This window comes from Moschus berezovskii, chromosome 22 (genome assembly GCF_049115385.1).
Source record: "Moschus berezovskii isolate FMDL1 chromosome 22, NW_MosBer_1.0, whole genome shotgun sequence".
NCBI classification, from domain to species: Eukaryota; Metazoa; Chordata; class Mammalia; order Artiodactyla; family Moschidae; genus Moschus; species Moschus berezovskii.
In genome coordinates, this window is record NC_142481.1 from 14,189,248 (window position 1) to 14,216,788 (window position 27,541).

Sequence of the window (27,541 nt, forward strand, 5' to 3'; positions counted from 1 at the left end):
TACTATATAGGCCAGCCCAGGGGCCATTCCCACAGCCGCAGGAACCTGCAGGTGAGAGAGGCTGCGTCACCTTCAGAAGTGGGACATCAGGTCCCCTACCCTTGCCCCTGGCTCCAGGCCTCCCCATCCCACCCCCCACCAGACCCACTGGACATCCACCTCGCCATCCTACTCCTGTCCTGCCCTCCCTGCCCAACCCCCAGACCCACCAGATGTCCAACTCCCCTTATACATACGTTGGTCCTTGGACCCATGCACCTCAGCCTGCCAGGTGCCCAGGTAGCCCTTGTCCAGAGACAAGGCACTTTTGTCCTCTGACCGGGGGACAGATCAGCCTCCCATGACCCCCTCTCTTCTCCCACTGCAGACATGGGTTCCCTGCGGAGCTGGTGGATGCTTTGGGCTGGAGCAACCCTCCTGTGGGGTAAGTTAGACCGAAATCCCATCTATGTCCTGGTTCCGGACTGAAGAACTCTGCCTGCCTGGGACAGCACCCTCCACTGAAGCCACCTCTGCAAACCCATCTCCCAATGTGACCTCAGGCTAGCTGAAATTGGGAGAGATGCCCGTGAAGTCGGGCAGAGAAATGTGGTGGAATTCACCCACCCTCTGTCAGTTCTGGAGGGAAGCAGGTAAAAACTTTAGTCCCCGAATTCAAGTAGGTAAGAACTGCTACTTTCTTGATTTTCTGCAGCTCAACTCAAGTTTTGACTTAGAGCCTCGTTCCTTAGCGAGGTGATGGAAAATTTCACTAACATCATTTTGGGGGGGCTTGGTGCCTAATTCTCTAGGGCTTTGTCCTAGAGTCTTACATAAAGCCAAAGTTTGGAAGACAATGGGACATCTGGGCCCTCTAGTTACCAGTCAACATCTATTTAGGTTACTCTAGTTACATTCATCCCCCTGATCCCCTGGCCCTGCGGGACACTGGGATGTTCTTCAAGGCTCCCCTTATTCAGCAGACAGTCCCTCTGTAACCCCCACAACTCTCTTCAAGACCCCATAGAGTGATCTCTCTCTTCCTCTCCCTCTCTCCTCTTAGCCCTGGAGGATCTCTTCTTTGATGGAGGTGTTGAAAAGTGCCCACTCCTCTCTATTGCTAGGAGACATTTTGTCCATACTCTCATAATCCCCTTTCACCCTTCACACACACAATTCATCCTGTGAAGACAGAAATCACAAACTGGCACCTGAGGTTGGGCCCCACAGTGCAATATTTGTTTTATTTATTTGTTTGTCTACACTGGGTCTTAGTTGCAGCAAGTGGGATCTTTAGTTGCACCCCTTGAACTTTTAGTTCTAGCATATGGAATCTAGTTCCCTGATCACAGATTGAACCCAGGCTCCGTGAACTGGAAGCTCAGAGTCTAAGCCACCAGGGATGTTCCCATACAATTTTGGATTGGAAATTTCACACGGAAATTTAACTCTCCAATTTCTCTTGAAAAATGGTAAGATCTGACAGTTTTAGGGAGAACCTATGAGACATCATAATCACAACAGATTAAAACCAGTAGCAAAGTGTATGGCGTATGAATGCTCTAGCCGCACAGTCTGCCTCTTCTGTTTCACACATTTACGTCTCTTGTTTGGCCCCATCAGCATTTGAGCCTGAGAGCCCTGTCTGAAGTGTTCAGGCTTCTGGAAGGCAAAAGCCAGAAAGGTTGGTAGGTGACCACTGCGTCACTAAGGGGAAAAGAGAAAGAAGAGAGAAAATAGAAACTCGTGTTAGTATTTCAACCTGTGAGCCAGGCACAGGGCAAGAGGCTGCTTCTCTGACAAGGGTAGGGGGATTGGATAAAGCAACCCACATTTGCATTTTCTCACCCCAGGGTTGACCCGGGAGGCCTCAGTGGACCCCCAGAACAGCGGGGGTGAGGAATTCCTCACGGCCTTCCTGCAGAACTATAATCTCGGGTACAGCAAGGCCTATCTCTGCCTCCTCCTCTCCAGTCTGTCGGACAGCCTCACTTCAGTCTCCATCCGCAGCCAAGCAGATGGCACCACACAGAAGGTCACTGTCAGGCCAGGGCAGTCAGTCTTGGTCAACATCAGCGCCAAGGCTGAGATGCTCGGCAGCAATACCTTCCAGCATGCGGTGGTGGTCCGCTCTGACCATGCCATCTCGGTGCAGGCGGTAAACGCTAAGCCCTACACGGCGGATGTGACACTGCTGAGGCCTGTCCGCACCCTGGGCACTGAGTACTTTGTGCTCACGCCCTCCGACCCTTCGCCCAAGAACCTCAAGGAGTTTGCTGTGGTGGCGGGTGCAGCCGGTGCCTCTGTCAGTATACGGCTGAAGGGGTCGGTGACATTCAAGGGCAAGTCCTACTCAGCGGGCCATGTCCTGAATGTGACCCTGGACCCCTACCAGGTGGCCCAGGTACAGAGCACGGCTAACCTCTCGGGGTCAAAGGTCACTGCCAGCAGCCCCGTGGCTGTCCTCTCCGGCCACAGCTGTGCCCACAAAAACTCGAACTGCAACCATGTGGTAGAGCAGCTGCTACCCACGTCTGCCTGGGGCACCCGCTACGTGGTACCCCCTCTGTCCTTCCACAGCCAGCACGATGTGGTCTATGTCATGGCCAGCCAGGCCACAAAGCTGACCTACCGCCTGGGAGGCACCACTGGCTCCCGGGGGCTCCAGGCAGGCGACGTGGCAGAGTTTGAGATCCAGCAGTCCCGGCCACTCTACCTGTCTGCAGACGTGGGCATCCAAGTCCTGATGTTTGGCGCGGGTACCACCAAAGATGGAGAGACCTATGACCCCCACCTGGTCCTGATCCCAGACGTGGCAGCCTACTGCCCTGCCTATGTGGTGAGGAGCGTGCCAGGCTCTAAGGGTGTGGCCCTGGTGGTGGCACCAACCAAGGCTGCTGGCGAACTGACCATGGATGGGCAGAGGCTAGGGGCCAAACTCTCCTGGGCCGCTGTGCCAGGCAGTGAGTTCTCGTATGCCGAATTGGACTTTGGCACAACTGACAGTGTCCATGTGGCCGAGGCCGCTACCAGCTTTGGGCTGCTCACCTTCGGGCTAGACCAGGACGTGAGCTTCGGGACAGCAGCTGCCTGTGGCCGGAGTGAGTGACAAAAAATGGCCTCTGACCCTGTCCAGATGGTAACCCCTTTGCCGACTCTCTTGCCTTTTTCCCTTTCCCATCCTCTTTATGCTCATCTGTGGTTTCTGGGTCAGCTGGGCTGCTTCCCACTTACCTGAATCCTCCCTGCCATCCTTCCTTTCCTTAAGCCTTCCCAGGCCCTTCCTGTCCTCTCCCCCACACCCTACCACAGAAGCAATTCTCTAAATGTTTAGCAACTGGCACGACCCAGGGTCCCAACCAGTCTGCAGAGATACCAGACACAGCTCTGCAGCAGGGTTCTAGAAGCCCCCAGGGTATCTGGCATCAGCCCTTTGTTTATTGCTTTTGTGGAGGAAGGGGGTCTGGGGATAGGGAAAGGGAAAGGGTCCTGGGGAGAGCCAGGGTGCCAAGAGGAAGGGATCTTTAGGGGGTGGGATCGGGTCAGCAGTTTCTTACCAACCAGCTTGGAAATATTTTGTTATTCTAGCAACTGATAGACAACTACGTGTGTGTTCAGTCACTCAGTCATGTCTGACTCTTTGCAACCCCATGGACTGTAGCCTGCCAGTCTCCCCCATCAGTGGGATTTTCCGGACAAGAATACTGGAGTGGGTTGCCATTTCTTTCTCCTCCAGGGGATCTTCCTGACCCAGGGACTAAACCCTCATCTCCTGGATCTCTTGCATTGGCAGGTGGATTCTTTACCACTGAGCCCCTCTGGGAAGCTACAACTATACCAATTACTAACTCCCTCTCTCACACACACACCTCATATACGAATGCCAAACTCAGGAGGTCTAAAAGTATTAATATAATAATGATGGATACCGTGGGGGGAGTATTTCTTAAAATACCAGGGACCACTATAGGGGCCTTGTATGTGTTAACATAGTTCATTTCTAGGACCCGGCCCTGTGTGTGCTTTGGGGCCCTGCACACACAGGGCCTGTTGAGGAGTTGCCACCAGGCAGTGCAGCGTTTGAGGGCACGGATGCTGAAGCCAGACTTCCCAGGTTCAGATCCCACCTCTGCCTGTGCAACCTGGGGCTTGTGACTTCACCTCTGGACCTGTTTCCACATCTCCAAAATGGGAAGAATGCCTGCACCCCTCACGGGATTGTGAAGTGACAGTGCAATAAGTTAACATCGGTGGAGCCTTTGGGGGGTATCGGACTAGTGAGCAGGGCTACGTAAGGGTGAGCCATCATTATGAGCAGTCAGAAGGCAAGAGCTTTTGAAGACCATGGGGCAGGGGAGGAAGAGCTGTTTCTTCCTGTGTGGGCCCCCATCCCGAAGCAAGGATCCTAGACACAGGTTCTCAGCACTCCTGTCCACCCTCCAGGGCATGGAAGCCACTCAGCAACAAAGGGCCACTTTAAGCTTGACTAGTAATGGGGAAAAGATAGGTGAATGTTTATAACAAATAATAACCTCATCAACACCTGGGATCAGTTCCAGACCCTAACTTATGTTTTAGCTTATTTAAACCTGGCTACTCTCCCCTCCCCAACTGTCCCTGTGAAGAAGGTGTTACTATCACCCCCATGTCACAAGTGAGGAAACTGAGGCACGGAGAAGTCTGAATTACTCTCTAGTGTCACACAGCTAATTAGTTGTGCTGAGATGCAAACATAGGCAACCTATGGGGCTTGTGACTTCTGCCATTTCCATTCTGTTGAACAGTTTCCGTTTTCCCTTTTCTATCTTTATTTCATTTTTATTTTTTGGCCACACTGCACAGCATGTGAGACTTTAGTTCCCTGCCCAGGGATCAAACCTGAGCCCCCTGCCTTGGAAGGGTGGAGTCTTAACCACTGGACCACCAGGGAAGTCCCCATTTTCTATTTTTAAAAAAGGATCCCTTAGTCTTTTACCCTGAGTGGGAAGGTAGAGGGGAGGGGGAAACAGAGGAAAAGCAAAAATGAAGGCCTTTCCGTGATTGTGCCTGCCTGTGGCTCTTCACCACCTTCCAATTCCTCGGGGCTGAGCCATATTAAACTGGGGAACCACCAAACCTAGGAACAATCAAGCCCAAGCTGCTCTCTCCCTGTGAGATTCCCGACTTCAGTCTCCCCACTTCTTGAATGGGTGGCTGGGAGTCAACCACCCAAACTCCCCAGGGCGGGAGAACTCCAGGATTCCCACTGGGGTGGACACTCCTGATTCTTTCTCTGTGGCCATCCCCCTTCCCTCCCCAGCCCAGCGGACGCTGGAGAAGACCCCCTGTGAAGGCAAGCAGTGCGCTGCCAGGCAGCTCTGCAAGGTGGTCAATGGGCAGGCCAGGTGCGTGGCCTCCGTGGCTACCTGCCGTGCCCAGGGTGACCCCCATTACACCACCTTCGACGGCCGCTACTACGACATGATGGGCACATGCTTGTACTCACTGGTGGAGCTGCAGAGTGACGATGACAGCCTGCCTGCCTTCAGCGTCGACGCCAAGAACGAGCACCGAGGCAGCCGCCGTGTCTCTTATGTGGGCTTGGTGACCGTGCGTGCCTACGGCCATGCGGTGTCACTGGCCCGTGGGGAAGTTGGCTTCGCCCGGGTAAGAATCCAGAGGAGGCATCAGAGTTTAATCCCCAGGAGCCGCCTGCCAGTCAGATGGAGGAGGCAATGTCTGAATGTCAGACCCCAGACCCAAGCTCTTTGACATGGGGTGGAGGGTGCAGAGAATTGGCCCAGGGCATGGGGCTGGGGAAGGGGGATTTGAAAAGCAGTGGCAGAACCTTCAACTCCTTTTGTTCAGCAATTCGATTTCTAAACATTTTAAGAATGCTCAGAGATATGGTTAGAAAAACAGGTTTATGCCAATGTGTTTATATTATTATATCAAGAAGGCAGTGAGGGTGGGGGAGAGAAAGAAGACAAATATCCAACAACGGGAATTTCTTAAGTGACCAAACCCTAAAATTTTAGTGACTACTACTATATGCTGGGTTTGTTTCTTCGCACTTTCTATTGTATTAATGCATTTAATGCTAACAGCAGTCTATAGAGGTAGGCGCTATTAACACTTTTTGATGAGGAAACTGAGGTCCAGAGCAATGAATGTCTACTCAAGGGCTTCAGGCTAGTAAGAGATGGAGCTGGGAACACCGGCAGGGTGGCTCCCAAGCCTCCATCTGAACCTCTAGGCTATTCTGCCTCAGGTAAATGGATCGCTACTCAGCCAATATAAATAACAGCAATCTAATAAAAGGAAAATAAATGAGGAGTGATTTTTTTCCTAATGTATTGCTATGAACATATTTAAGCATCCAGAAAGATTGAAATCGTTGTACAGTGAGCACTCATTTGCCAGTTGCCTAGATTTTAAACATTTTACTCCTCTTAGTTCATCACACATCTATCATCTGCCTATCCCTCTGTCCACTCAACAACCCCTCTTTTTATTCACTTAATTTTTAAATTATTTTTAGTTGAAGGATAATTGCTTTACAATGTTGCGTTGGTTTCTGCTGTATAACACGGCAAATCAGTCAAAACTGTAGGTCTATGTATATATACATAGACATTTATATATATGGGCCCTCCCTCTCGAGCCTCTTGCCGCCGCCCCCACGGTCCCACCCCTCCAGGTCAGCACAGAGCACGGGGGTGGGGGTGGTGGTGGGGTGGTGGTGGTTGCCTCTCACCAGCTGCCTGTTTTGCCTACGGCAGTGTGTGTATGTCAAAGCTTCTCTCTCAACTGATCCCACCCTCTCCTTCCCCCACTGTGCCCACAAGCCTATTCTCTTTGTCATCTCCATTCCTTCACTGCAATTAGGTTCATCAGTACTGTTTTTTCAGATTCCATACATATGCTTTAATATATTATATTTGTTTTTCTTGACTTACTTCACTCTGTATAACAGGCTCCAGGTTCATCCACCTCACTACAACTGACTCACATTTGTTCTTTTGCACTTGAAAGTCAGTTCTAGACATCAACACACTTCATCACTAGAGATTTCAACATGTAAACCATTAACTAGAATATAATATTTTACATTTTTGTTTACCCTTGAGATAAAATTTAAACATAATGAAATCCATGCATCTTAAGTGGACAGTTCACTGAGTTTTGATAAATGTGCAAATCTAAGCTCTGTCAAGTTTATAGAATGTTTCCATCCTTCTGAAAAATTCCCTCATGTCCCTTCTCAAACAATGGCCAACCCATGGATAGAGGCAATGGTAGTTCTAACTTTTCTCCACCAGAGGTTACTTTTGCTGGTTCAAGAACTTCATAGTAACGGAATCAGCCAGTGCAAGAAGCTTTTTGTGGAAGGCTTCTTTAAGCTCAGCATAATAGTTTCAAAGTTCTTCCCTGTTGCTACAATTAATTTTTTTAATAGATAAAGCATTCACAGCTCAAAACAAGAGGGCACTTGCGAAAGGTCCTGCTTTTACCCCCATCTCCACCTGCTTTCCCCTGCTCCCCACAGGTCATGACTTTTACTGATTTCTTAAGTGTTCATCTAGGGTTTCTTTATGCCGATACAAGTAAATACAGACATACATTCTTACCTCTCCCCTTTGTTAGCAAACAGTACTGTACGTGGGCTCTGTTCTGCACTTGACTTTTTGCCCAGAACAGTGCATTCTGGAGCTGTTTCCTTATCAGTGGGGAGGGAGCCTCCTCTTTCCTCTCTGTAGCTGTACAGCCTGCCATTGGCTGAATGCACAGTGGTTCCTTTAGCTCAGGCCCCTGTGATTGGATGCTGTGTTCATGATGGTGAGCAGTACTGCCCTGAATATTCTTTTTTTAAAGTTATAGTTTTTAATGGAGATCTCTTTTATAAACTTTACTTATTTGGCTGAGAGGCATGTGGGGTCTTAGTTGCCTAGTCAGGGATCAAACCTGCGCCCTCTGCATTAGAAGTATGGACTTTTAACCACTGGACAGCCAGGAAGTCCCCATGAATATTCTTGTACTTCTCTTGTCTTGTGAGTGTGCAGTGGATCTGTGAGATCAATAAGCATGTGAATTAAAGCAGGTGTTTTTGAGGTCTAGATAGGTTGAGCACAAACTCGGGGACCTCAGATTTCCTTGAACTTATGTCCAGGATCTTGCATATGCTCTGTAGCTTTTCAGAGAGATGAACTATTACTTTGTCAGATCCTTACAGAGGTCAGTGACTTAGCAAAGGTTTACAGTCACAGGTAGAATGGTGCTAGGATGCCCACAAGACTTTTAGAGACAATAGGGGTTCATGAAGTGGTGACTCCAGCTTGGGCTCATTATTTTTTAAAAAATGGATTTAAAGATAGAAAAAGAAACTTGCATGATGCATAAATATATGTGTGTGTGTGTGTAGCAATATAGGTGGTTTTCTCTTTTCTCAGTTTTGATCATGTGTATTTTGTAAGTTTTCTGCACTGAACAAACACTACTTGTGTCATGTAAAAATGAAGATCCGTGGTCTTGAGCAGGAGATGGATTTGGACAGTGGTCCCTGGACTGAGAGCCTGTGAATGTGGGCTGTCTCAGTCACTGCCTGACATAGACTTGGACACACAGGAAGCTCGGGGAGGCATTGCTGACTGGATGAATGATGTCTTACCTTTGACTTTGCTCGTGCTGTCCTCTCTGTTACTCCTTTTTTTACACTCCGTCTAGTTGGCTAAGACAAGACTGTGTGAAGGAAGAATCAGAAAGAGATGCTCAGGAAGAGGAAAATGGTCCTGGGGACAGAGAAAATGCTCTCCTTATCTCCCAGCTGGACTCTCTGTCTCCACTAAGGACGTTTGCAAACGAACACCTCTCTCCCTCCTGGTTTTTGTGGCTCTCTCTCTGCCTGGTCCTTTACAGCTCAGTTCAGTGTCCCTTCCTCCAGGAAGCCTCTCCTGACATTCAAGTTTAGGTCTGGTCCTTTTTCTAGGCTCCTGCAGCCTCTTATGCCTCCATTGTCCCAGCCCTGATCACTCTGATCTGTCACTATCTCGTGACAGGTCTGTCTCCCCAGTGGAATGGCATCTGGTCATCTATGTATCTCCAGGGTCCTCCCAGGCCAGGGCCAGGCCCAGGGTCAGTGCCCAGTGAATGTTTCTTTAATACAGCCGTGCTTCATTCACTCACCGAGCGCCTGCTACTCTGCTAGGTACTGTTCTAGTATCTGGAGATAAAGCAGTGATTGAAGGAGACCAAAATCCCTGTCCTGTGGAGCTGACCGTCTAGTCAAATTAGAGTCAATAGACATCAGATTAGTGCTTCTCTGGTGGCTCAGTGGTAGAAAACTCGCCTGCAAAGGCAGGAGATGTGAGTTCAGGCCCTGGGTTGGGAAGATCCCCTGGAGGAGGAAATGGCAACCCACTCCAGTATTCTTGCCTGGGAAATTCCGTGGACAGAGGAGCCTGGTGGGCTACAGTCCGTGGGGTTGCAATGAATTGGACATGACTTAGTGACTAAACAGCAATAAACATCAGATAGTTGTTGCAGATGGCATTTTAGAAAATTAGACACTAGAGGGAAAAAAATAGAGCAGAGAAGGGGAACAGGGATTAGGGAGGAGTTGCCATATAAAATAGGGTGGTCAGGGATGGCCCCCCTGAGATGGTGACATTTGAGCAAAGTCTTTGTAAGAGGCAAGGGAGTGAGCCATGTGTATTTCTAGGATAAGAACCTTTTGGGCCAAGGAAAAGGCAGAAGCAAAGATCCTGAAGCTTGATGGGTGGCACTAACAGCAGGGAGGACTCCCCACGTGACTAGAGGAGGGACACGCGTGGGAAGAGATGAGGGGCTGAAGGCCAGACCACACGGGGATCTGACTCTCCCCTCCTCCTTCCCTCCGCAGATCGACAACCAGCGCTCACGCCTGCCTGCCTCCCTGTATGGGGGACGTCTGCGAGTGTACCAGAGCGGGACACGGGCTGTGGTGGAGCTGGATTTCGGGCTGGTGGTTAGCTACGACTGGGATGCCCAGCTGGCACTCAGCCTGCCCGTGCGCTTCCAGGGCCAGGTGCGCGGACTGTGTGGCAATTATAATGGTGACCCCACTGATGACTTCCTTACACCTGACTCAGAGCAGGCTCCCGATGCTGTGGAGTTTGCCAGCAGCTGGAAGCTGGATGATGGGGACTACCTCTGTGAGGATGGCTGCCAAGAAAACTGTCCTGCCTGCACCCCAGACCAGACCCAGCACTATGAGGGCAGCCGTCTCTGTGGCATGCTGACCCAGCCCAGCGGCCCCTTCGCTGTCTGTCATGAGGCCCTGGACCCCCAGCCCTTCCTGAAGGAATGTGTGTATGACCTGTGTGTGGTCAATGGGGACCGAGCCAGCTTGTGCCGTGGCCTCAGTGCCTACACCCAGGCCTGCCTGGAGCTTGGCATCTCTGTCGGGAACTGGAGGTTGCCAGCCAACTGCCGTGAGTGATACCCTGGTGGGGGCTGGGAGCACATGGTAGGAGGCAGGGGTGCCCCCTGCATCTGAGCATTGACTGTGGTCAGTCTGGAACTGGACAATGCAGGGGACACAGCAATGGCCAAGATGGCCAGGCTCTGCCCACAGTGAGCCTAAAGTTGAAGCAGATGTATCACTAGACAGTGATGGTCCAGAGTGGTCAGGGCTGGGATGAGGGAAGTTCAGAGGGGCTATACAAGACCAGAGAAGCTTCCTGACTCAGCCTGTGGGGTGAAGGAGGATCTCCTAGAGAAAGGGATGCCCAATCTGAAGCCTATAGAAGGGATTAGAACTAGATGGGAAAGCAGGGGGCAAGAAATGGGCTCCAAGCTGAGAGAAGGACATGTGCAAAGGCTTGGCATGAGGTGTCCCAAAGCAGACATGTGAGTATCACTTCACTTATAACCCTTCCATGACTCCCCGACATCTTCTGGATAAAGTCCAAGCTCCATAGCCAGGTATCCATTCACTGAATCATTCATTCCACTTATATACCCATTCATTCATTCATGCATCCCCTAAACCCCTATCTGGCTCCACCCCTGTGTTGGTGATGGGCATAGTGGGGACCAACACTCACTTGCCTCTGCCATTGTGAGGCTCCCAGAGAAATGTTCAGGAGGCAGAAAGCCCAGGGCAGGAAGGAGGAGGCTTCCAGGTTCAGGACTTGAGACAGGGACTCCGGAGGGGCCATTTGGGGTTTGTCTTGCTCACTGCTGGGTCCTCACTGCCCAGTAAACACCACCATCACCACCGCCACAACCACCACCACTGGCTTTCCCAATGCCTGGTGCAAAAGAGGCACCAGTGCATTCATTTATCTCCCCATTAGCTTTCACAGTATTTCCTGGGCATCTCTTGTGGGCCAGGCCCTGTCCTTGGTGCTGGAGATTCCAACATGTTTGAGACAGATCAGGTCCTCACCCTCAAAGAATTTATAGTCCTAGTGGGGGAGACAGACAGTAAGCCGTAAACTGTGGAATATCTTCAGAGAGCAAAAGAAACAAAGTTCATGGGATAAGAGTAAATGGGAGGCTCAGGAAGAGAGTTCTCAGGGAAGACCTTTATGAGGGGGTGCCTTTGGAGCAGAGACCAGGATTAGGCAACAGAGTGAGTTAGCAATGACACTCTGCATGGGGTGTCTCTACATAGAGGAGACTGTTATTATCCCATTCTACTGATGGGGAAACTGAGGCACAGAGAAGCTGGAGGTGTTTGCTCATAATCACACAGCTAAGAAGGGGAGAGCTGGGATTGGAACCCAGGCCATCTGGGTTCCAGGAACCTTCTCTTAACTGCATGCCTTCAGTGAGGAAAGGCTAATACAGTACAGGCAGAGGGGAAAAGGAGAGGGGGGAGTGTGAGGATCAGAGAGGAGGCCACCGTGCGGGGGCGGAGAGAGCCAGAGGCAGACCGAAAGGAGGAGATGAGGAGGAGGAGGTGAGGGGGCAGACCGTGGAACCTGGGGAGCCTCACGGGCCAAGAGGAGGACTCTGGCTTTTAAACAGAGCAAGACGGAGCCACCAGAGGGCTCTGAGCAGGAGAGGGGACTCAAGTGGTGACAGATCCCTCTGGCTGCAGGTGAGGAACAGGATGAGATGTAGGATGGGAGCAGCCGGGAGACCAGGCAGGAGGCCGCTGGAGCGGACAGCACCAGCGCGGGGACTGTGATGCGCGGAGAAAGGTCTGATTCCGGATAGCTCCTTTAGATGGAGCTCACAGGATTTGCGGACAACTTGGTTGTTGAGCGGAGAAAGGGGAGGGAGTCAACTACATCTCAGGTTTGGGGCCTGCGCACCCAAAAGGATGGGCGTGCCATTAACTAAGATGGGGAGCCGTGGGTACGCAGTGACTTGGGGAGGGAGGACCTGGCCCGTCCCCACAGGCCTGGCTCACCCTCCCGTGTCCCCGCAGCCCTGTCCTGCCCAGCCAACAGCCGCTACGAGCTCTGCGCCCCGGCCTGCCAAGCCTCCTGCAACCCCGACGCGGCGCCGTCCAACTGCTCGGCGCGCCAGTGCGTGGAGGGCTGCGTGTGCCTCGACGGCTTCGTGGAGAGCGGCGGCGCCTGTGTGGCGGCCTCGTCCTGCGGCTGCACCTACGAGGGCCGCCCGCTCGCTCCCGGCCAGGAGGTGTGGGCCGACAACACTTGCCAGCGGCGCTGCGCCTGCGACGCCACCACCGGCCAGGTGCAATGCCGCGACACGCAGGGCTGCCCAAAGGGCGAGCGCTGCCTCGTCCAGAACGGCCTCCAGGGTTGTTACCCCGACCGCTTCGGAACCTGCGAGGGGTCCGGGGACCCGCACTACGTGAGCTTCGATGGCCGACGCTTCGACTTCATGGGCACCTGCACGTACCTGCTGGCCGGCTCGTGCGGCCAGGCCTCAGGGCTGCAAACCTTCCGGGTCCTGGTGGAAAACGAGCATCGGGGCAGCCAGACCGTGAGCTACACGCGCGCCGTGCGGGTCGAGGCCCGCGGTGTGAAGGTGGAGGTGCGCCGGGAGTACCGTGGCCGAGTTCTGGTGAGCGAGGGGCCCCCGAGGCGGGGTGGAGGGGCTGGAATCCCCCTTAAAGAGGATGGGTCTGGTGGAGGATGGGGGTCTGTCAGAAGACCTGGTGGTCAGTAGTTAGGCCTAACCCCCACCCAAGCTGGGCAGTGCCGCCTCTTCCTGGCTGTGTGTCTTTGTCTCTTGGAGCCTCAGTTTTGTCCTCTAACAAATGGGATAATAAGATGGTGCCTCCCCAGTGGCTGTCGCTTTATAAGGTGGTTGTGGAGATTTTGGCCAGTTGCTGTTTGCAGAATGTTTAAAAGAGGCGTTGGCACCCAACAAGTATTCAGTAAATGTTGACTTAATGATTTATTGCTATAAACCCGCCAAAGGTAAAGATTTGGGCATTCTCTGGAGGACAATTGATATTCAGATAGTAAGGTGACCTGAAAGGTTCAGAACAAAAAGTATGTTGGCGGGGAGGGGTTGCAAGGTATGGGGGGTGCTTACAACTGGGCCCACAGGTCATAGGTTTCTGGACAAGGGTTCTTAAAGAAACAACCACCCAGCAGACGTCAAGAACCATTGATTTTTCTCTTTAAAAAAGATAAAAATTGAGAAGTAGGATTTCTTAAGATTTACCGTGCTAGTTGATAATTATTACTGAGCAGTTTGAGGCAGTAGCCCCTGCCTTAGGGAGGAGAATGAATTGGAAATGGAAAACCGAGAGAGTGTTCCATGTGCCAGACACTGCACTAAACCCGTTACAGGCCTTAATCTGTAATCCTCAGAACAGCCTTAGAGTAAAGGAAATTCTGCCCACAAAGCCTAGTGTTTGGAATTGAGAAATTGTAGCTAAACAGAAGGCATAATTGTTAATATTTATATTCTCATTTATCTGAGATGACATTTAAGCTGAGCCTTGAACAATAATAGCCAATATATATGCATATAGATAAGTAGAGATATGCACGCGTTATAGTCACTCAGTTGTGTCCAGCTCTTTGCGACCCCATGGACTATAGCCCGCCAGGCTCCTCTGTCCATGGGATTTCCCAGGCAAGAATACTGGAGTGGGTTGCTACTTCCTTCTCCAGGGGATCTTCCCGACCCAGGGATCTAACCTGCATCTGTTATGGCTCTTGCATTGGCAGGCAGATTCTTTATCACTGAGCCACTTGGGAATAATTTACTTCTATGCGTTAAATGCTTGATGTACAGTAACTCATTTGTTAACCTCTGTAACAACACTGTGAAATAGCTAGTGTTGTTAGAGGAGAAAATTGAGGTTCAGAGAAGTTAAGTCACCTATTCAAGGTCACACAGCTAATGAGTGGCAGAGCCAGGATTTGAAGCCAGGCTGTTTGGCACCAGAGTCCATACTCTTAAACCTCTACATTCTATTGCTTTTCCTGAATAAAGAGATGGAACAGGCAGGGAGGGAAGTGGATGGAAGAGTGTTCCAGGGAGAAGGAACAGCAATTGCAAAGGCTCTGAGGCAGGAACAAACATGAAGGGTACAGGGACAGCATGGAGGCCAGCGGGGCTGGAATGGAGAGAGGGAGGGGAGGGCGAGGGAAGGGATGATGTCGGGCATGGTTATGATGGAGGTTTTTGATTTAATCTGAAACCTGAAGGATGAGGAAGAAGCCACCAGGTGAAGAGTGGTGGTTGCCAGGCAGAGGAAGGTGCCAAGACTGAGGCTGGACTGAGTTGAAGAACAGCATGGAGCCAAAGAGGCTGCACCTGAGAGAGTGAGGCTGGAGAGATAGGGTAGAGGTGTTGGTGGAAGATGAGGTCAGAAAAGAGGGGACAAGCAGGGCCTGGTGGGTAGAGGACTTGATTTTAAACTGAGATGTGAAGGGTAATGGGGAGGGAGCCAGGCCCAGAATGAGGATGTGGGAGAGAGTAGGTATGTTGCAAGCATAGTGTACAGTAAGTGCAAAGGCCCTGAGGCTGGGCTGAGCTTGGTGAGTTCAGGAGACTGTCAAAATGCTTGCATGGGGACTTCCCTTCTGATCCAGTAGTTGAGGTTCCATGCTTCCAATGCAGGGGGCCTGGGTTCAGTCCCTGGGCAGGGAACTAGATCTCACATGCCGCAACTAAGAACCTGCATGCCACCACACTATGGCCTTTTAGGCCATTCATTGTAAGGAGTTTGGATCAATGCTGACACCTAGAAGGTGAAATAGAGGTGGCTAAATAGTGATGGGTGATATCCCAGGTATCCCAGGGAGAGGTCACAGCAAGTGCAAAGGCCCAGGGGTGGGGTGTACTTGATACGCTCTGGGAGACAGCAGGGAGCCTGAGTGAGGGAGATGGGAGGTGGTGTCGGCACAAAGATGGACAGGAGCCAAAGTTAAGCAGGACGTTCTAGGGAAGGGGCTTAGATTTAAGCCAAGTCCTAAAGGATGGAAGGGAAGCATCCAGGAGAAAAGTGGTAGGCGATGTTCTTGGCAAAGTGAAAAACCCCTAAAGTTAGACGAAATTAGGAGAGCTGGGGGACTATCCAAAAAGCCAGTACCTTTGTCTGTAAGTGCCTCTTTCAACCATACCAGAGTTTATGCTAATTAGGTGATTCAGGGCAGGTCCCTAGGTAGCTTCAGAATGAAGGCTCAGTTGCCTGTCAGGAAAACCAAGGTAACTGAGGGTTGGAACTTTCAGTCCCCACCCTGGACCTCCAGTGGGGAGAGAGAAGTTGGAGACCGAGCTTAAGCAAGTGGCTGATGACTTCATCAACCCTGCCTACGTCATGTAAACCCCATAAAAACTCTGAACAATGAGCGCTTCCTGGTTGGTGAACAATCAGTGTAGATACCTGGGCAGAAGGTGCACCCTGACCCAGGGGATAGAGCGCTTATGCTCGGGGCCCAATATTCCTGTTAATCTGGCCCATGATTTGTACTGTTTATAATTAAACAATCATAAATGTAGCGGGAAAACAGTGGCTTCCCAGGTGGCACCGTGGTAAAGAATCTGCCTGTCAATGCAGGAGGTGTGAGTTCTGTCCCTGGGATGGGAAGATCCCCTGGAGAAAGGAATGGCAACACACTCCGGTGTTCTTGCCTGGACAGTCCCATGGATAGAAGAGCCTGGAGGGCTTCAGTTTGTGGGATCACAAAGACTTGGACATGACTGAGTGGCTTAGAACACAGGCCCGTCCGTTCCGTTCCGTTCCGTTCAGTCGCTCAGTCGTGTCCGACTCTTTGCGACCCCGTGGACTGTAGCCTACCAGGCTTCTCCGTCCATGGGATTCTCCAGGCAAGAATACTGGAGTGGGTTACCATTTCTCTAAAAAAAAAGAAGAAGAAGAAAGCAAGCCAGTGTGAGTTAGGAGCAGAAAGAGTGAGGGAAAGAGTGGGAGAAAGGTTAGGTCAGGGAAGTGACGAGGGAGACAGAGCCTGCAGGTTTTGAAGGCCAGGGGTTAGGGATTTAGATTTAAGCAAATACTTGAAGGATGAAGGGCTTCCCAGGTGGTGCTAGCAGTAAAGAACCCGCCTGTCAGTACAGGAGACGTAAGAGACCTGGGTTCGATGCCTGGGTTGGGAAGATCCCCTGGAGGAGGGCATGGCAACCCATTCTAGTATTCTTGCCTGGAGAATCCCACGGACAGGGAGGTGGATGGTGTGCCAGGAAGAGGGAACAGCAAGTGCAGAGGCCCTGAGGGACATTAGGAGAATAGCAAGGAGCCCAGAAGAGCCAGAGCTGAGTGAGTGGAAGGGAGGGCCACAGAGCCTCAACTACCCTGACCTCTCGGTCCTCTCCCATCCCTCCCCAGGTGGACGATATCCTTCAGTATCTGCCCTTCCAGGCGGCAGATGGGCAGGTGCAGGTGTTCCGCCAGGGCCAAAATGCTGTCATCCGCACGGACTTTGGCCTGACGGTCACCTACAACTGGGACGCCCATGTGACCGTCAAGGTGCCCACCAGCTATGCTGGGGCCCTGTGTGGACTCTGCGGGAACTTCAACGAGGACCCAGCTGACGACTTGGCTCTGAAGGGTGGAGGCCAAGCTGCCAACGCACTGGCCTTCGGAAATAGCTGGCAGGAGGAAACGAGGCCAGGCTGCGGAGCAACCACGCCAGGCGACTGTCCCAAGCTGGACTCCCTGGTGGCTGAGCAGCTGCAGAGCAAGAAGGAGTGTGGGATCCTCGCCGACCCCAATGGTCCCTTCCGGGAGTGCCACCAAACGCTGGACCCACAGGGCGCTGTGCGCGACTGTGTCTATGACCGCTGCCTCCTGCCAGGCCAGTCCGGGCCTCTGTGTGACGCACTGGCGGCCTACGCTGACGCGTGCCAGGCTGCCGAGGTCACCGTGCACCCCTGGAGGAGTGAGGAACTTTGCCGTGAGTACCAAGAGTGACAGCTGGGGGGCTCGGCCTTATGTACATTCATTAATATATAGACAGCATTAAGTCCTTCATTCTTATAATAGCTCCATGAGGTAGGGGTGTGGTTATACCCATTCAACAGATTAAGAAACAGAGGTTTTTACTTCATTGTCACTAGCCTACTTGTAAATGGGCCATGTGTGGCTCTCATATTGGACGGTGCAGAGAGAGACTTGATTGGGTTCAGTTTCAGGGGTTTTAGTTTTTGTGGAAACCCCCCGTTTTATAATCTGGGGTGGTGAGTTTGGAGCAAGGAGTGGAGATTCTTTTTCACTGTTTTCTTTACCACCCTGGGCAAATATTTTAATTTTCTATAGAATCACTACTATGACCACCAGTACTTCATTACTGCTATAGAACAAAGAAGCCAAAAATACTGCATTCACAAATACACTGCATAGATTATAGAGACACATGCCTATGCATATTTAAAATATGTATTTCATATCCACAACTTGTTACCAACTTGAATAAGGTCATTAAAGACAGTACAGATGATCCCAGACCACAGTTAAATTGGAATAGAATCTTAATCAGGATTAGATTAACTGTGATGTAATGTTTCCTGGGCCCCACTGAACCGAGGGGCTCCTTGCCACTGGACTGCTTATACATGTGAGTATGTGTGTGTGCACACGTGTGTGCACGTGTGTGTGTCAGGGGGTCTTCGGTGTCACCGGGGAGCAAACCTGCTTCGTCCTGACGGCCCTTTCCCTGCAGCGCTGAGCTGCCCATCCCACAGTCACTACGAGGAGTGTTCCTACGGCTGCCCGCTGTCCTGCGGAGACCTCCCGGTGTCCGGGGGCTGTGGCTTTGAATGCAGAGAGGGCTGCGTGTGTGACGAGGGCTTCGTGCTCAGCGGTGAGTCCTGCGTGCCGCTGGCCTCCTGCGGCTGCGTGTACCAGGGCGCCTACTACCCGCCCGAACAGACCTTCTACCCGGGGCCCGAGTGCGATTCCCTTTGCTACTGTGAGGAGGGCGGGCTGGTGTCCTGCGTGCCGTCCAGCTGTGGCCCTCATGAGGCCTGCCAGCCGTCCAATGGCGTCCTGGGCTGCGTGGCTGTGGGCTCTACCACCTGCCAGGCATCGGGAGACCCCCATTACACCACCTTCGACGGCCAACGCTTCGACTTCATGGGCACCTGTGTGTACGTGCTGGCTCAGACCTGTGGGACTCGGCCTGGCCTGCCCCAGTTTGCCGTCCTGCAGGAGAATGTGGCCTGGGGCAACGGGAAAGTCAGTGTGACCAAGGCAATCACCGTCCAGGTGGCCAACTTCACCCTGCGGCTGGAGCAGAATCAGTGGAAAGTCACAGTAAGAACAGTCCAGAACATGAAAGGGAGGGGTCTTCGGTAGAGGGCGGTCTGTGGGTGGGGTGTGCACAGCTCTCAGCTGAGGGGTGGGGGTGCACAGAGCTCTGAGTAGGTGTGGGGGGCATGGGGTCCCCCAGGAGAGGAGGTGCCAGTCAGAGCCTACGGTGGGGAACCAAGGAGGGCGGAGACCTTGGGGACCTGGGCCTTTTCCCATGTGGCTCGGTCTCCCCTCTCCTTGCCCTTTTTTTTTAATTGGTTTATTTATAACTGTGCTGAGTCTTCGTCGCTGTCCACAGTCTTTTTCTAGTTGTGGCGAGTGGGAGCCACTCTTCCTGTGGTGCTCAGGCTTCTCGTTGCAGTGGCTTCTCTTGTTTGAGAGCACGGGTTCTAGGCTGCAGGGCTTTAGTAGTTGTAACTCCCAGGCTCTAGAGCACAGGCTCAGTAGTTGTGGCACTCAGGCTTGGGATCTTCTCCAACCAGGGATTGAACCCGTGTCCCATGCATTGGGAGGCAGATTCTTTACCACTGAACCACTGTGGAGGCCCTCCCTGGCCCTTGATTATCCCCTCCGGACATCCCCCCAACCCCCTCCTCCCTGCCCCTCACGGTCCCTGCTGTCGTGAGAGCATTACTCCACTGAGACCTGTATTCACTTCCTGAGACTGCCCTAACAACCCACCACCACCTTGGTGGCTTCAAACAACAGAAATTTATTCTCTCACAGCTGTGGAGGCCAGAAGTCCAAAATCAAAGTGTGGGCAAGAGCCTCACCTGCTCCAGGGGTTCTGGGGGAGACTCCTCCCCCTCCTCCCGCTGCTTCTGGGGGTTCCAGGTGCTCCTCGCTTGTGCCCCCATCGCTCCAGCCCCATCTTCATCTTTCACACAGCCTTCTCCTCGGGGTTTCCCTGTACCTTCTCCTCTTCCTGCTCTTTTAGGGACATTTGTCATTGGATGTGGGGTCCACCCTAATCCAGGACGATCCCATCTCAAGATCTCTACCCTAATTGCCTCTCCAAATACGGTCATATTCTGAGGTTCTTGGCAGACTTATCTTTGGGGAGCCACTGATCAACCCACTGTGAACCCTATTATTATGCCCATTTTACACATATGGAAAGTAAGACCCAGAGAGGTGGGAGCCCATGGATCTTCAGTGTCAGGCAGGGGCCTGAACTAGGGTCTCGAAGTGAACCCTCTGAAGCCCGGCCTGTCCTGCCTCCCAGGTGAACGGCGTGGACAGGAGGCTGCCCGTGGTGCTGGACGAGGGCCGGGTCCGCGTCTTCCAGCATGGCTCAGACGTCGTGATTGAGACTGACTTCGGCCTGCGTGTGGCTTACGACCTCATGTACAACGTGCGGGTCACTGTCCCAGGCAACTACTACCAGCAGCTGTGTGGCCTGTGTGGGAACTACAACGGCGACCCCAAGGACGACTTCCAGAAGCCGGATGGCTCGCAGGCAGGCAGCGCCAATGAGTTTGGCAACTCCTGGGAGGAGGCGGTGCCCGACTCACCCTGCCTGCCGCCCCCCACCTGCCAGCCGGGCGACGAGGGCTGTGACACAGAGCTGGAGTGTAAACCTGAGCTGCAGGACAAATACAAGCAGCAGGAGTTCTGCGGGCTCCTCACCAGCCCCACAGGGCCCCTGGCCGCCTGCCACAAGCTCCTGGATCCCCAGGGCCCCTTGCAAGACTGTGTCTTTGACCTCTGTGTGGGCGGCGGCAATGAGAGCATTCTCTGCAGCAACATTCACGCCTATGTGAGTGCCTGCCAGGCGGCTGGAGGCCACGTGGAACCATGGAGGACCGAGTCTTTCTGTCGTGAGTGAGGGGCAGGGAGGGGGAGGCAGATACACGGAAGGGGCACACCCTGGGCCCCTCCGCCTCTCACTCCCAGGGCCCTGACCCGCACCCGCTCTTTGCAGCCATGCCGTGCCCCCTCAACAGCCACTACGAGGTCTGCGCAGACACCTGCTCCCTGGGCTGCTCGGCACTCAGCGCCCCCCCGCAGTGCCCGGAGAGCTGCGCCGAGGGTTGCCAGTGTGACTCCGGCTTCCTCAGTGACGGCCAAGGCTGCGTGCCCATCCAGGAGTGTGGCTGCTACCACAGCGGCATCTACTATGAGGTAGGGACCCCGCCATCCCGGGCAGAACGGGGGCTACATGCTGGACCCCCCTCCCGCAGCCTCTCCCATCCATCCCTCTTCCCCTTGCCATGGCCCCACAGCAGTCCAGTTTGTCTGCTTTTGCTCTCTCTGGTCTACCATCCTCACAGTAGCAGGTAAGACCTTTCTAAGTACGACCACAGGTCCCGCAACTTGAGGTCTTCCCATTTGGCGCCAGTGGTAAAGAACCCGCCTGCCAATGCAGGAGACGTAAGAGACACGGGTTTGATCTCTAGGTCGGGAAGATCCCCTGGAGGAGGGCATGGCAACCCACTCCAGTATTCTTGCCTGGAGAATCCCCATGGACAGAGGAGCCTGGCGGGCTACAGTCCATGGGGTCACAAAGAGTTGGACACGACTGAAGCGACTTGGCTGACATGCATGCACCCCCAGCTTGAAACCCTCTCCTGGCTCCTCAGGGCAAGTTTTGGCTTTGTATCCCAGGCGTAGATTTCCACTTTTTTATACCAGAGGTGGACTCCCTCTGTGTCCCTCTCCCATGCTCAGAGTTACTGCTTTTCCTTTGAACGTGTGTTATGTAAAGTCTGTCTCCCTTAAAGGTCTGAGAGCTCTGTCAGGGCAAGAACCCTCTCTGTTTTCCTCATACGAATAATAATAGTACTCCAGCAAACAGGTAGATGGTGCTTGCTATGTGCCAGTCACTGCTTTAAGTGCTGTGCAAACAATACACATATGTGTGTGTGTTAAGTCACTTCATTCGTGTCCAGCTCTTTGAGACCCTATGGACTGTAGCCGACCAGGCACCTCTGTCCATGGGATTCTCTAGGCAAGAATATGCGAGTGGGTTGCCATTTCCTTGTCCAGGGGATCTTCCCGACCCAGGGACAGACCTTGCATCTTTTACATCTCCTGCATTGGCATGCAGGTTTTTTTACCATTAGTGCCACCTGGGAAGCCCACAGTATACGTGCATTTTATTTATTCATATATAATATATATATTATAATGTTATATATAAACCTTTTACAATAAAAATTTTCACACTGGCAAAAGTCAAGGGACCAGTATAATAAATCTCCCTGTACCCATCACTTGTCAAAAATAATCAACATTTCCCCAGTCTTGTTTCACCTCTACTCCTGTTTCCTCTCCAGTCTGGATATTTAAAGAAAATCCCTTTTCATTCCATCTGTACTTTATATGTATCACTAACTCAGTTATGCTTTAATAGGGCTTCCATGGTAGCGCAGAGGTAAAGAACCTGCCTGCCAGTGCAGGAGATGTGGGTTCGATTCCTGGACTGGGAAGATCCCCTGGAGGAGGAAATGCCCACAGTATTCTCGCCTGGGGACAATTCAATAGACAGAGGAGCCTGGCAGGCTACAGTCCATAGGGTTGCAAAAGAGTCAGATACAACTTAGCAACTAAACGACAACAACAACATACTTTAATAAGTTGGTGCTATTATTATCTGCAACTGACAGGTGAGAAAATTCAGGCATGACAAAGCTCAATTTGTGCAGAGTGATGAAACTTGGAAATAACAGAAACCAGTTCAGACCCAGGCAATCAGCTCCAGATCCTATGTTCTTAATTCCCATGTTACACCGTTTCCCTCATACAGCAGACAGTTAGTGGATATTTCAGAATAAATGAATGAAAGTGAACGAATGCATGAATTAGACCCCAAGGCCATGCTGTGCTTTAGTTTCACGGATAAGGGGCCACCCTGCCAGAAGATGTCCCTTTTACATCCTCCGGACCGCCTATGCCTAGAACACTGCAGTTGCCAGAGTCAGCCTGGCCCTGACAGCCGTATCTTCTGTCCCCACAGCCCGAGAAGGTGGTACTCACTGACAACTGCCAGCAGCAGTGCGTGTGCCAGCCAGGAAAAGGCCTGGTGTGCCAGAACCACAGCTGCAATGCCGGGCAGGTTTGCCAGCCCTCGGGAGGCGTCCTGAGCTGCGTCACCAAAGGTGCTGGGTTGGGGCCAGGGAGGGTGCAGCGAGTGGGACAGAGGGCAGGGACTCTGGAGCTGAGGATGGTGTCACCCAGATTTTCATGGTGGCAGGCACAGAGGACTAACAACGGGAGTCTCAGACCTGGGGACCCGTAGGCTAGGATTCCCGGGGCCAGGGCAGCGGCCCTCCAGGCTGGGAGGCAGGGACTCTTGTGGTAGAAAGCAGGTAGTGGGAACCCTCAAGAATAGGTTTCCCCAGGCACATGGCAGAGACCCTCTGCGTAAGGCAGAGAACAGAAAACTTCTCTAAAGGGCCAGAGGGTAAATATTTAAACTTGCAGGCCATCTGGTCTCTGTCCCTACAACTCAACTCTCCCTTTGCAGCACGCAATCAGCTGTAGACATGGAAGTGAAGGGGTGTGACTGCAGTGAAATTTTATTTGCAGAAACAGGCAGTGCATAGTTTGCTGGTCACTGGTATGCAGAATTAGGCTCAGGGTTCCAGGCACCATACCCAAGGGGCAGGGGAAGCCGGGACCCACAGGGACAGAAAGCAGGGGCCTGGTGCCTCCCGAGTGGTCCAGCGGTTAAGACTTCACCTTCCAGGGCAGGGGGTGTGTGAGCGATCCCTGGCCGGGGAACTAAGATCCCACATGCCTCTGGACCAAACACACAGAACGTAAAACAGAAGCAATAGTGGAACAGATAAAGACTTTTTAAAAAATGGTCCACATCAAAAATATCCTAAAGAAAGAAAGCAAGCAGAGTCCTGAGGTCTCAGGCAGAGACCTCCCGAAGGCCAGGGTCTTGAATACAGCACCTGCCTCAAGTGGAGGGTCAGGATTTATAGAGATACACCCTCAAACAGTGACACCTCTCAGGATTAAGTCTGAGATACAAAGCCACCCCCCAGGACTGATTTCTTGGGTGAAGGGCAGAGAAAATTCCCTTATTCCTGAGGATAAAGGAATATACCTCCAGGACTGACTGATATATCGGGGCTCACAGACGTGATAACAGGGACTCCCAGGAACCCTGCTATCTCGGTCTGAGTCCAAAAGGAGGCAGAAACCACACATGCTGTGTCGCTTCAATCGTGTCTGACTCTGTGCGACCCAATGGACTATAGCCTGCCAGGCTTCTCTCTCAATGGGATTTTCCAGCAAGAATACTGGAGTGGGTTGCATTGCCCCAGTGCAAGTCTCCTGCATTGGCAGGGGGATCCTTTACCACCAGCGCCACCTAAGAAGCCACCCAGGAGCTTAAATAGGGAAAGTTTAAAAGAATTATTTGCTTGTAGTAGAGATTGACTACTAAGGGATTAAAAAGAACACTAACAAACACAAGAAGAGTAGAGCAGCTCCTGCCCCAAAGGTTACAGCAGAGCTCTAAAGGAAGGGAGGAACTGGGAAGACGGCCCCCACGTCAAGGCTGAGAGGCAGATCTTATTGGAGGGTGGCAGACAGGTTTTGCGGGCTGGAGCTGGCAGGCAGGAAAACCCTCACTGGGGTGCTGGCAAACTCACTGGGAAGCCACCTGCTGGGGTCACAGGGAAACCAGCAGGGGCCTCACTGAGCAGGCGTCCCACAAGCTGCTGGTGCCACTTGACACCAGGAGCCCAGAGAGCAAAGCCCGCTAGAAGCAGAAACCGCCCCTTCCTCCTGCTGTGACCCTCTAGCTCCCTCTACTGACAAAGCCCAACTCCACTGGAGGATTTGGAGCTAAGAAGCAGTCAACTGAAAACCAGCTCACTGGGAGAGAGGAGCTTTTAAGGCTGGGGTCTTGGGCCTAGAGGCTTCCCTAGTGGTTCAGTGGTAAAGAACCCATCAGTCAATGCAGGAGACGTGGGTTCTATCCCTGGGTTCTGAGGAAGGAAATGGCAACCCACTCCAGTATTTTTGCCTGGGAAATCTCATGGACAGGCGAGCCTGGTGGGCTACAGTCCATGGGGTAGCAAAAGAGCTGGATACAACTTAGCGACTGACCAACAATAACAACTTGGGCATAGGGATTCCAAAAACTGGGCTCACTGATTCAGCGGACCTTGGAAGGGAGTCCTGGACAAAGAGACCCTCGGAGGCAGGGCCTGAGAAATGAGATCTCCCAAGACCAGGGTGTTAGGCACAGCAATCCCAGGGAGATGGAGTCTGAAACAGAGGGCTCGCCAGGCTATGAGACTTAGGGACCCTGGGGTCAGGCTCTCAAATGGTGGGACCTCTGAGGTTAGTTTCCCACCAGAAAGTTCATGCAGTACACTGGTCTTGGGTACAGAGACCACCAGGACCTGGGTCTCAGATGTGGTCTCCAGGAGGCTGGGAGCCCAGGTGTGAGGGAACCTGGGTGCCAGGAACCTGGGACGCAGAGGACCCTTGGCTGTGGGGGTCCTTGGGGATGCCCGCAGGGCTGGCACAGGGACCAGGGACCCCTATGGTCTCATACCTCAGTCCTCTGGGGCTGAGATCTTAAGCAAGGGGACCCTAGAGCCTGGGTCACAGAGGTAGGAACTAGAACCTGTGTCTTGGCTGCAAGGACCTTGGGGCCTGAGTCTCGGAAGTGGGACCTTTGACAGGGTCTTGGACACAGTTTCAGACATGGGAGCGGGGGCACCCAGGGCCTGGTCTCAGAAATGGCAGACTGGGGGCCAGCCTCTCAAATGAAGGACCCTGGAACCTGGTCTTTCCCCGCTGCACCCCAGGAACCCCCAGAGCTGGTGTCCCAGCTGATTCTGGAAAGAAACTGGCTTTCCGCCTGGCAGCCCCTCAAGGTCCTCTCTCCTCTGCCCCCAGACCCGTGCCACAGTGTGACATGTCGGCCACAGGAGACGTGCCAGAATAAGAACGGCCAGGGCGTGTGCGTGCCCAACTACCAGGCCACGTGCTGGCTGTGGGGCGACCCACACTACCACTCCTTCGACGGCTGGAACTTTGACTTCCAGGGCACCTGTAACTATGTGCTGGCATCAACCGACTGCCCAGGGGGCAATGCCCAGGGCCTGACACCCTTCACTGTCACCACCAAGAACGAGAACCGGGGCAACCCCTCTGTGTCCTATGTGAGGCTGGTCACCGTGACCACCCTCAACACCAACATCTCCATCCACAAAGGCGAGATCGGCAAAGTCCGGGTAAGGCTGGTCCCGAGTCCCCAGGTAGGATGGGAAGGGTCCTGCTGGTCATAGATGGGGAGCTCAGGGCTCTCTCCCCACTACTGGGAATTAAATGAGTCTAGCCCTTCATTAAGGGCTTTACTGCAGAACTTCAGAATTTGCCTTTTTAGACATCAGGGCTTGAATCCACCTTCTCCTTATGAGATGTGTGATACTGGGCAAATGACTTGACTTGTTGGGCCTCAGTTTCCTCATCTGTGAAATGGGGATCAGAGGAGGCACTGTGCCACAGTGAGGCGACGCACATAAAGTGCTCAGCTGAGGGTCTGACCCAGGTAAGCACCCTTGATTGTTTGTGAGGGAACAAATGAGAGGCCCCGAGCCTCGGACATGGAGAGAAATTCAAGGAGATCCAGAGAGAGCAAGATGGGCCACCCTTTCTGCCCAGAATAATGGAGATGCAGATGAATGGCAGCTCACAGGGAAAGAATGATTTATGGAACAGAGTAGGCACTCAATAAACGATGGTGAGTAAGTGGAAGAGATGGCCAGACACACAGAGCTGCACAGGAAATAAGGAGAGAGGGAGGGACTAGGCGAGTAGGACCCAGAGAAAGACCAGAGAGATAGACCAGAGAGAAAAAGTAACATGCACACACACACACGCACACACAGATGCAGCGAGGGATAATGCACAAGTGAGAGAGACACAGGGAAGGGAAGAGGACCCAGAGAGAGGCAGAGGGAAGAAGGGAGGGAGATGGAGATCAAATGATGTTGCTTTTAAATGCCATGTACTCAGTGAGTGATGTAAACACAATGTATATTTCAGTTAATTAAAATTAAAAAAAAAAAGAGAGAGAGAAACCCAGGAAAAGCCACAGGGTGAGCTTTCATTCTCCAGGGCCTGGATTAGAGCAAATGTCCATAGCGTTTGTCAAATGACTCTATGAGCAGCAGTCATCAGGAAGGCCTTGGCAGCTCCCAGCCACGGCGGGACGAGCGAGGGGGGCGGGAGGCCAGATCTGGGCCTCCGCATCTCCAGTGACCTGGTGTGCCTCCCGCCCTCCTCTCCCCCAAGGTGAACGGTGTGCTGAGGGCACTGCCCATCTCTGCGGCCGACGGGCGGCTTTCGGTGACCCACGGTGCATCCAAAGCGGTGCTGGCCACTGACTTCGGGCTGCAGGTCACCTATGATTGGGACTGGCGAGTGGAGGTGACGCTGCCCAGCAGCTACCACGGCGCCGTGTGCGGGCTCTGCGGGAACATGGACCGCAACCTGAGCAACGACCAGGCCTTCCCCAACGGCACCCTGGCTCCCTCCATACCCATCTGGGGCGGCAGCTGGCGGGTTCCAGGCTGGGACCCACTGTGCTGGGATGAATGTCAGGGGTCCTGCCCGACCTGCGCTGAGGACCGACTGGAGGAGTACGGGGGCCCCGGCTTCTGCGGACCCCTGGCCCCTGGCTCCGGAGGCCCCTTCGCCGCCTGCCATGACCATGTGGCCCCCGACAGCTTCTTCAAGGGCTGCGTTCTGGATGTCTGCCTGGGTGGAGGGGCCAAGGACATACTTTGCCAGGCTCTGGCTGCCTACGCTGCTGCCTGCCAGGCCGCTGGGATTGTCATTAAGGACTGGAGGCCGGAGGCCGGCTGTGGTAAGCGCTGGGGGGACAGAGCAGGAGCTGCCGGCAGGGGCCCCGCC

At 52.9% G+C, this 27,541-nt stretch overlaps 1 protein-coding gene across 2 annotated transcripts in view; it reads left to right on the top strand.

The window, feature by feature from the left end:
* Positions 1–367: 367 nt before the first annotated feature.
* Positions 368–27,541, top strand: part of FCGBP (Fc gamma binding protein) — a 41,724-nt gene continuing 14,550 nt past the window's right edge. Inside the window, exons 1-12 of one of the 2 annotated variants that reach the window (XM_055412160.2) lie at positions 368–424; positions 1,833–3,080; positions 5,279–5,625; positions 9,857–10,427; positions 12,377–12,981; positions 16,727–17,294; positions 18,060–18,652; positions 19,875–20,469; positions 20,574–20,773; positions 22,608–22,749; positions 25,520–25,857; positions 26,921–27,494. In XM_055412160.2, coding sequence (XP_055268135.2) covers positions 370–424; positions 1,833–3,080; positions 5,279–5,625; positions 9,857–10,427; positions 12,377–12,981; positions 16,727–17,294; positions 18,060–18,652; positions 19,875–20,469; positions 20,574–20,773; positions 22,608–22,749; positions 25,520–25,857; positions 26,921–27,494 — 5,836 coding nt within the window. In that variant the 5' untranslated portion in view covers positions 368–369. The remainder of the gene's footprint in view (positions 425–1,832; positions 3,081–5,278; positions 5,626–9,856; positions 10,428–12,376; positions 12,982–16,726; positions 17,295–18,059; positions 18,653–19,874; positions 20,470–20,573; positions 20,774–22,607; positions 22,750–25,519; positions 25,858–26,920; positions 27,495–27,541) is intronic. The other variant, XM_055412161.2, reaches the window with a different exon arrangement.